A 10005-nucleotide genomic window follows, 5' to 3' on the forward strand; every position below is an offset into this window, starting at 1 on the left:
AGAAGGATCTCTATGGCCGCTCAGGGTGTGGTACTTATGGTACCACTAATAGCCAGACAAGCCTGTCTTTGTGAGCCAGAGAGCTTCGTTTGGGCCGTTTTCTGTAAAGCCTTCGGTCACCAGGCAATTGCAACTTTTCTTAAGTGAGCGTTCCAGGTGAGTGTTTCATCAAGAACAATGCCAAGATATTTCACCTCCATTCCAAATGGAATGACCTCACCATTGAGGGAAAGTGGCGTTAGATCATCCAATTTTCTCCTCTCGGTAAAGGGAATTAATACAGTTTTGCTGGGGTTGACAAACATCTGCTCTCTCAGCCACCAACTGTGAACAACGTCCACGTGCTTTGGAGGATTCCACAAGCTACTCTTCCCGGCGTGGACCTTGCCAGGATGACAAGGTCATCTGCATAAGCTTGCATTAGCTTTTTCTTCTGTCGAGGGCATCAACAGAAGAAAAGATAGTAGCCCACCTTAAGGGAAGCTCCTGTTGACCCTGGATCCATTGGCCTTGTTTTGAAGAGTCGTAGTTGCAGTTCTGTTCACCAGCAAGGCACAGATCCAGGCAGTTATGATTCTATACCTTTCCTAGCCAGAGATGATCCTTTAGATTTAGGTAGTGCATTGTCAAATGCTCCTTCAATACAACAATTGAGTAGGTAACGAAAATTTCCTTTCATTTCATTTAAATTCAACCATACATTTTCTGTGAATTTTTGTGACTGCATAAATTTCATTGTTGAAACTAGGAAAACCAAAGTTGAAATAAAATTGGTCTCCGGCAGAATAACATTTTCATTGTCATTTCATAAACATATAATACCAAGATTTTTTTTCTAAAGGTGGATTTCAGCTCAAAACACTGCTGTTCGACAAATTCAAACACAATAATTCAAGAAAAGTTTCAAATTCATGACTCCACTACTATTTTCAAAATAAAAAAAGCAGAAACAGCATCAATTGTTGGGAACAAATCACAACTACATCACCCGTTAGACATACTTCGCTCCACATTGGTTGATAACCAATTTGACCTCCACGATAATTCATAACGATAGCTCTTCGCAATCATTGCCGATCCAGTTATGAGGCTGATAATAATACTGATATTCACGGTTATCGTTACTTCCACATCGAAAAAAATTTTGGGGATCTACAGTCATCCGGGTAAAAGTCATCACATTTTTGGGTCGATCATTCTGAGAGAATTAGCCAAAAGGGGTCATGAGGTAACTATGGTCAGCGCCTATCCGCTTAAAAAACCTATTTCGAATTACACCGATATATATTTGGATGGTTTCCTGGAGGGATTAGACGGTGAGTTATTATAATAATAATAATAATGTTCATGCATGAAAACATATTTACCGAAAATACAATTTGCATTTTAATATGTAGAGAACAAAAATAGACGGTAGTAAATTCAATCGTACGTGGATGCTTATGTACGAAATTATCGTACGTCTGAATGATTGAAGCGTATAATTGAATTGAAATTATTTATTTGATACAAGAGAAACGTTTTATTGTCTATGATATAAATATTAAAGAGTGGATTAGCGAACAGATACTTGTCTGTTCGCTAGATACGAGCATTAACCTACTACTCTGTCGGAGCCACCAACTAGAATGAAAAAACATGCCTGCAATCCCGTTTTTCAGGGTATTAACGCAAAAATCAAATTGTTATTTCATTCTAGAATCGGTCACATCTAGAGCTACCATCCGGATTTCAAAACATAAACCTCAATACATGAATTGAACTGAATATTGCTGGAGAGGAACTTCTTATCGCACGCTTGTCTTGCATCACGCTTCAAAGGTCTGATCTGAGCTTTATAAAGCATCAAAAGTTGCTGAGGTTTGTACAGTTTTCTGGTTCGGAACAGTGTTCCAAGCTTTGAAGAAGCATCCTCTATAATCCCAGCAACATTATTGTGCCAACAAACTCGCATCGAAGCAGAAAGTGGAATTGATCATATCCATTTCGGAGGCATTTATCTTTTTGGAGAAAACCAATGAATGAATGAATGAATGAAAGTTTATTGACTACCTTATATTACATAATGTTTGTAGTAAGTCCAAATAATATCTAAAAAGAGTACAACACATAGAGAAACAAAATAATATAAAATAACATTTTAAAATATAGTACACTACTACTAGCTATTGTAAAATGTCGCAGTGGCGAGTGCAATCTATAGAAATACACTAGCGATGTCGAAAATGCTCCATGAAATCACTGACAGAATAAAAACAATTAGTTAGTAAAAATTCTTTCAAGCGCTTCTTGAATTTATTGTTTGATAGGATTTTGTATTCCTGCGGTAACAGGTTGTAAAGATTATAATTTAGACAGTTTTTCTGTGATTTGGTTAAGCGAAAACGATCAGTACGAATATTGCCTGCAGCTCTGGTATAATGATTGTGAATATCGGATTGTTTGCACAGACACATTCGATTTTTGTGGATCTCGAGCAGAACCGAGAAAATGAATAATGAAGGCAAAGGCAATATGCGTAATTGTGCAAAAAGGGGCTGGCAGTGATCACGAAAGCTCACATTAGCAAGTATCCTGATTGCTTTTTTTGAAGTCGGAAAATATCTACAGCACTAGAGGCGTTCCCCCAGAGTTCAATCCCATAAGTAATGACAGAGTGAAATAATGAAAAATATACATTTTTGAGTGTTGGAAAACTTGTAATTGGCTTCAGTTGACGGAGCAAAAAAATTGAGCTGGCCAATTTACCTCGTAGGTCATCCGTATGATTTTGCCAAGATAATTTACTATCTATGTTTATGCCTAACAATTTCTCACTGTTATCACTCGACATAGTGCTAGATAAACTAAAGGTGAGATTCTTTGTTTTTTCATTATTCAGTTTTAGTTTATTTAATGAAAATCACGTTTCAGCACTTGAGAGTGAACTTTTTACAGACTGTTGCAAATCCGGCAAGGTGTCACCTGAAAAGATGAGCGTAGTATCGTCAGCAAATAAAACTGACTTATAGGGATGTAAAAAATCAGGTAGATCATTGATGTAAATGATGAACAATAGAGGGCTAAGGACTGAGCCCTGGGGCACTCCATGTTTGATAGGTTTATAATTAGATGTACAACTGTTATATGTGACAGCTTGTAAACGATTTGTTAAATATGAGGCAATGAGCGGTAAAGCTATACATCTTATTCCATAGAACTGCAGCTTATCCAGAAGAATAGGGTGAGAGATGCAATCAAACGCCTTAAATAGGTCGCAGAGCGTGATGGCGGTTATCTTGCCCTCCTCAAGGCCCTCGACCACATCACTCTCCACCTTGAGAACAGCTTGCGACGTTGATCTCTCTCTTCTGAATCCGAATTGTGAGTGGGAGTGCTTGTGTTCTTGTGGCGTTGAATTGAACCTGATAATTTTTACCCCCATTCGAAACTACTTCTGATCCACATTGAGATATGCAACCTCCTGCTGCCGGTGAAGATATGCATTCGCCGCCGATGTCCTGGAATCCAAATAGAATGTCCTAGAATCCAATAGTGTGCCGTCATCAGCAAAGCAATATATTGGATTCTTTCGCATTCATAACTATAGATTTCCACAGAAATAACAGAAGCCGTATATGCTTGAATCCAGAATATAATACTTCAAAAAATGTTCGATACTACTTAGTTGCTTTCCTAACATCATACATTTATCATCATATACCCAAATTCAAAAATTTTAGTCATGTTCATCCTAAATGGATTCATTCTGATATCATAAAGGACATTAAACAGAAGGCTAAATTCAGAAATAAATTCAGGAAATTTAGACGTCATGAGGATATATTTGAATTCCACCGTGCTTTGATTGAAAGCCAAATAAAAACCGCACATGATAACTATCTTGCAAACATACAAACAATGTTGTCTAGAAATCCTAGCAGAGTCTGGATTTCAGACAACAGTAACCTACTCAGGAAACAAACTCGAGAATCCTCAAGATATTGTTGATGCCTTCATTAATTTTTTCAGTGAGGTGTATTCAAAATCTGGCTCACTTTTGAACAAAGTTGGTACAGTGAATAGTAATGTTCACATTCATTTTTACCCCATTTAAGAAAATAAGGTTATTTCTGCAACTAATAAACTAAAGGACAAACTGACATCAGGACCAGATATGATTCCATCATTTTTGTTGAAGGATTGTGCAGGAGCATTGGCAAAACCTTCAACGAGAATTTTTAATTCATGTCTGATATCTGGAACATTCCCAGATATTTGGAAATCAGCTAAAGTTTGTCCTGTATACAAAAGTGGTGAAAAATCAAATATTGAGAATTATAGACCCATATCTATTTTATGTATGTTTTCTAAAATTTTTGAGATTATTTTATATAATCGCATAAATGCTTCTGTTCAACGGCAACTATCTCAACATCAACATGGATTTGTTACTAAGCGTTCTACTTTTACAAATCTAGTCATTATTACTCAATTTTTCCGAGGCATTAGATAACAATGGCCAAGTTTGATAAAATTGATCATGGTATTTTGCTCAAGAAACTGATGAGTTTGGTTTTTCTAATACTGCCTATCAGCTGATGCAATCCTATCTGACATGTAGAAAACAATTCGTCTCCTATAACGGTTATAAATCTAGAACATATATAGCTTCTTCTGATGTGCCTCAGGGCTCCAACCTAGGTCCTCTTCTGTTTTTATTGTTTATTAATGACTTATGTGAAAGTTCAACTTGTGAGCGGTTATGCTTCGCGGATGACTTGAAATTATTTTCGATAATTGAGGAAGTAGCTGATTGTGTAAATCTTCAATCTCAATTGTTGCTTGTGTAGCCATAATTAATTGAAACTGGAGAAATGTAAAGTAGTGAGTTATAGTCGAAAAAAAGATGTTTTCACATTCCTTTATGTTATACAGGATTCAGATCGGCTGAGATGTAATGAGATCAAAAACTTAGGGGTAATATTCGATTATAAATTAACATTTGGTAGACAAAAAGTTTCAGAATCTCTCAGAGCTTATGGTTTCATTGTTAGAAATTGCACAAACTTTCATAATATTAAAGCCATGAAGCTGTTGTATTTCACCTACGTACGTTCGAAGATAGAATATACAAGTATCGTCTGGAGTCCATTTTATGAGATTCATAACATAGCCATTGAAAGAGTTCAAAGAAAGTTTTGTAAATTTCTAATTTTCAGAATAGATGGTCCTTACCCTGAGAGAGGTATCAGTAATGATGTCATATATGAACGTTTGGAACTTTTTAGTTCAGAGCATCGCAGAAAATATGCGTCACTCATATTTTCATTCAAGTCAGTAAATGAGAGAGTTGACTGTCCTAAAATTTGTGAACAAATTAACTTCAATGTTCCACGGCCAGCTTCTCGATCTCAATCCATTTTAGACCTCTCAGAGCAAGAACTAACATAATGCTCCATTCCCCAATATATGTTACGTGCACAAATTTCAATAGCATTTGTGCCCATGGTAATTTATTCTTTATTAACCTTCACAACATTATTAGAATTGCTAACATGTACTTGAAGTAGATATTTAGAATTAGTTTTTCTTTTTAGTTCATTTTATTTTTCGTTTATGGTTGAGTATTGTGAATAAAATTTTATATTGTCCTGTTAATGGGTAACTGTTGGATAATAAAGCTATTATTATTATTATCATTTGACAGATCATGACGGAGTCTACTTGGAGATGGAAAAAAGCCCCTACCACAACATGTACTACGTGCTACAAATGATATCTTACTTCACATCCAAGACGTTATCCCACCCAAAGATCCAACAACTGGTCGAGTCTGGACAAAATTTTGACCTGATAATAATGGATTCCTTCTGCAAAGACGCTGAATTATATTTTGGCCACATCTTCAAAGCGCCTATCATCCTCACAGCATCCTTCGGGACTCAGAACTTCATCAATTATATTTTGAATAATCCTGAACCCGCTGCTTATGTGCCAGGTTCTGGAACAGCGTTCACTGACGAAATGGGATTTATGGAAAGACTGGAAAACGTTATTTACTCTTGGTTCATATTTGCTTGCTTGCATTACAACGCGATACAGCAGAAGAGGATTTTGCGGGATTATTTTGGAAATGTGCCCAGTGTGGATGACTTGAGGTCCAACATAGCCCTGGTTTTCGTAAATTCGCACCCCGTTTTCGAGACACCAAGGCCTAATTTGCCAAATATCGTAAGTGTTGGAGGAATCCATGTGGAAGATGCAGAGCCATTACCTAAAGTGAGTATGGGTATTGGCAGGTATTGAATTTTCATCGTCATTCACCAGTCTGCTTTGCCAATTTCTGTTGATAGTTCAAATCATGAGAATATTCGTATCAACAATCGAAGATATATAAATATTATTTTGTGAACTTCAAATCTATTTTGTTTCACAGGATTTACAAGACTACATGGATAACTCAAAAGAGGGTGTGATTTTCTTCTCATTGGGATCTCACATGAAAATTTCGGTTCTACCTAACGAAACGGCGTTAGGTATCATCAGGGCACTTTCAAGGTTACCACAAAATGTTCTTCTCAAGTGGGAGTTGGACCAACTACCTATAGTTTCGGACAACATTATAACGAGAAAATGGTTTCCACAGAGGAGTATCCTGAGTAAGATGAAACGAATCAAGCTGATCAGAAAATATTCAGAAATCAATTTTAATCAATCGATTATTCAATTGTAATTTGATTTGTTGTAGAAGAAACAATCTCAGTACCAGAAAAATGAAAACACATAACAAAAAAGTGGTTACAAAAGGAATTGCTACAATAATTCTACAAGTGTGACTAGTCCATGTAGGTACCGTAATGATTATAAGAAGCAAAATATTTGATGAGATGTTTTTGAATGATTTTCTTTCTTTGTGACGTTCAAACTGAAATTTGTCATTTAAGACGAGACCAAAAACTTAATGTGTACCTAAGCTCATCATTGAAAATGATCATTTCCAAATTGAAATCATTGTTGATGAATTCTAACGTGGAAATTTGGCTATTTGTTGTATTGAAACAAAGAAATCTCGAGACATTTTCCGTATCTTGGTATACATTTATGTTCCTTTCAATAGTTTTTATCCGTAGTATATCAGAGAGAATACTATTTTATTTTCAACAATGTGAATTTGCTTTGAATAGTTTCGAAAGTTATAACATTTTTCAAAAATTAAAACACAACTGGGCCGAGAACTGACCATTGTGGTTCATCAGCTGTTGCCTGATACTACCCAACTGGTTTTTATCGGTTAGGTGAGATGAATTACAAGCCTAATCTCATTACACTTGAATATTCGGAAATACGAATATATCATTTTTCAAAATATCGATAACGATCTAATTCTGTTTTATTTTCGAGTTCATTGGTAAAAAAAATTCTTTTGAATGGGAAGAATGAAGCTTAGTTATTTGATGTTATTTTCAGGTCATCCCAATTTGAAAGCCATCGTCACTCATGGGGGTTTGATGACAAAGATAGAAGCAATTCATTATGGTGTTCCTATGGTAGGTATCCCATTATTTGGTGACCAAAAAAACACCGTAGCCCACTCAGTTTCTGAAGGAATTGCCATCCAAATACGTCTAGGGGAACTTTCTGAAGAAACACTTTATAATGCTATAACTGAAATCATCAGTAATAAAAGGTGAGTCATATTTGGAATAGCTGGCTGAATTTTTTAGTTCCTGGAAATACCGATGCTGAAACTTTTGCTTCTGGAAATAATTGATGGAATATATTCATTAAAAAACCTCCTCAAGTATTACTTCGAGTATCATCACCACTTTGATTTCTAGCTACCAATCTAATGTTGAAATCAGATCAGAAATTTTGAGGAACCAGCCCATGAAACCCATCGATGTCGCCATCTACTGGTCAGAACACGTAATGAAATTCAACGGATCGAAGCATCTGCAGAACAAAGGAATGAGGTTGTATTGGTTTCAGAATATGCTTCTGGATGTAACAGTTTTCTTCGCTGTCGTTTTTGGGGTCATTTCCTGGCTACTGATCAAGAGTTTTCTTTGTATATTTCGTCTACTAGATGGAAAAGGAAGTACCGGAAAGAAAATGAAAACTCAATGAAGGATTTGTCGAACCTCACAGATTTTCTGCAAGATTTGAAAACAGATAAAACCAATGTGATTTTTGTTAAACTGAAGGTTTCTTGGAAGCTTGTTATATATTCCGGAAAATGTAGGAGTATATTTTCCAATTCGATCATAAAAAGGATACATTAGATGAATTTCTTAGATATCAATTCTGAAAGGATAAGAATATCTGATTCAATGAAAATCAGTAGAATATACATATAATAAATGAAAAATTGGTGGAGAATAGTTTTATTTGTGTTTGAACGAATCAATTCCCCAATCGGTATAAAATTGATTTATTGATGTATTGGTATGGCGTTGTTCACCTCCTTTCGCTATATAATAATAATAATAATCGTCAACAAAAGGCGAAGTTCAACTCAGTAACAAAAGTGCTTCTGAGTTGTTCTTCCACTCAACCTCAAATATGAGATTCTTGAAAGTTGTTGATTGAGTAAATATTCAATATTTTTTGTGTAGTGACATTCCTGGTGAACTATTGAAATAATTCAATTTTCTGAGAGCTGCCATTTCGATGTTAGAAGAAAAACTGAGTAAACTGGACACTTTCAGATACATCTTTTGTAATATGAATTGATTTATCTCATAATGAGTTTCATTTTCATCAAATATGGTACATTCTTCCTCCCAAATGTTGGAATTTACTAATTGTTCACTGAATACGAACTACGTACTTTTCAAAACCCAATCAATACTTGGATGTTCCTCTAGTGGAGAGTAGCAGAACTTGTTACTGATGTATTGATTGTTGCAGTTGACTATGAGATAAAAGCACTAGGTTCTTGATGAAGCAAAATTTTTAGTGCAGTCTAGTGGGGGCTTTCTCCATTTCAAAAAACTTTTTTCTACTTTCAAAAACACAGAAATACTTCGATTCCGTCGTCGATATTTTGAGGTGTTTCTTTCACTTTTTCAGAAAATAAATACTTATAACATTCTCAGAAAATGTTTTACATTACTGAAGTTGGATAACGGTTTTGTTTTGAAAAAAAACACGAAAAATTACTGAAAACCAATATTTTCGAAAATTATTCCATTTTCATTGAAGCGATTCACAAAAGTTAAATAACTGGAGTGTATTTTAATTGGGGTGGTATTGAATCGTTTGAGTTTATGAAAAAAAAATTCTGGTTCTCCTGTCAATATAAAAATAGTAATACGAATAAAATAGATAGGTATTTCATTTATCATATATGTGTATATACATATATGCATATATACACACATACACATATATACACACATACACATATATACACACATACACACATACATACACATATATAGACAAGACACGTATATAAATTCCTTAGTAAAAATATGGAACAGGCGTCGAAGATAACACTAAATAATAGTAAGAGGAAAAAAATAAGTAAAATCATTGCTCAACGGAAATCATCTTCCAGGAATTCATCACAACTATAGTAACATTTTTGCAGCAGCAATTGCTTTACTCTACCATGAAACACTTTATCAGAGGTAATTTGTTTGATCTGCTCTGGTAATTTATTATACGGATTTATGGCAATATACAAAGGGGACTTTTTATATTTCGTTGACTTATGACTTGGAATACGCAAAACATCACCATGACGTGTGTTGTAACTGTGCACCGTTGCGTTTGTTTCTAGTTTATGGATTTTCAATCTAGCAAATCCTATACATTTAAGAATGTATATGGAGGGAGCCGGTAATAATTTTTCCCTAACGAATACTGGTTTACAGCTGTCTCGGCGTTCAATGCTGAAAATTAGTCTAAGAATGCGCTTTTGTGCTACGAATACTCTGATGAATTCATTACTGCAACCCCATGCTATGATATTGAGGGATATATGTGAATATGCTATAGCAATATAGATTTCTAGTA

General features: G+C 35.1%; 1 protein-coding gene across 1 annotated transcript; it reads left to right on the plus strand.

Moving 5' to 3' along the window:
* Nucleotides 1-1046: 1046 nt before the first annotated feature.
* On the plus strand, nucleotides 1047-8361 carry LOC111515672 (UDP-glucosyltransferase 2). The gene is made up of 5 exons (XM_023171883.2): nucleotides 1047-1316; nucleotides 5690-6261; nucleotides 6419-6641; nucleotides 7450-7669; nucleotides 7821-8361. The coding sequence occupies exons 1-5, from the start codon at nucleotides 1085-1087 to the stop codon at nucleotides 8107-8109; spliced, it is 1536 nt and encodes a 511-aa protein (XP_023027651.1). The 5' UTR covers nucleotides 1047-1084; the 3' UTR covers nucleotides 8110-8361.
* The last annotated feature ends 1644 nt before the right edge of the window (nucleotides 8362-10005 follow it).

The sequence above is a fragment of the Leptinotarsa decemlineata genome, unplaced genomic scaffold (genome assembly GCF_025532065.1).
Source record: "Leptinotarsa decemlineata unplaced genomic scaffold, Ldec_3_MD MMD2_tig00001719_RagTag_RagTag, whole genome shotgun sequence".
Taxonomy (NCBI): domain Eukaryota; kingdom Metazoa; phylum Arthropoda; class Insecta; order Coleoptera; family Chrysomelidae; genus Leptinotarsa; species Leptinotarsa decemlineata.

Coding starts and splice junctions, on each gene's coding strand:
- LOC111515672 (XM_023171883.2), top strand. CDS start 1,085: ATGAGGCTGATAATAATACTGATATTCACGGTTATCGTTACTTCCACA. Junction 6,642..7,449: donor TCCACAGAGGAGTATCCTGA/GTAAGATGAAAC, acceptor TGTTATTTTCAG/GTCATCCCAATTTGAAAGCC. Junction 7,670..7,820: donor GAAATCATCAGTAATAAAAG/GTGAGTCATATT, acceptor TTTGATTTCTAG/CTACCAATCTAATGTTGAAA.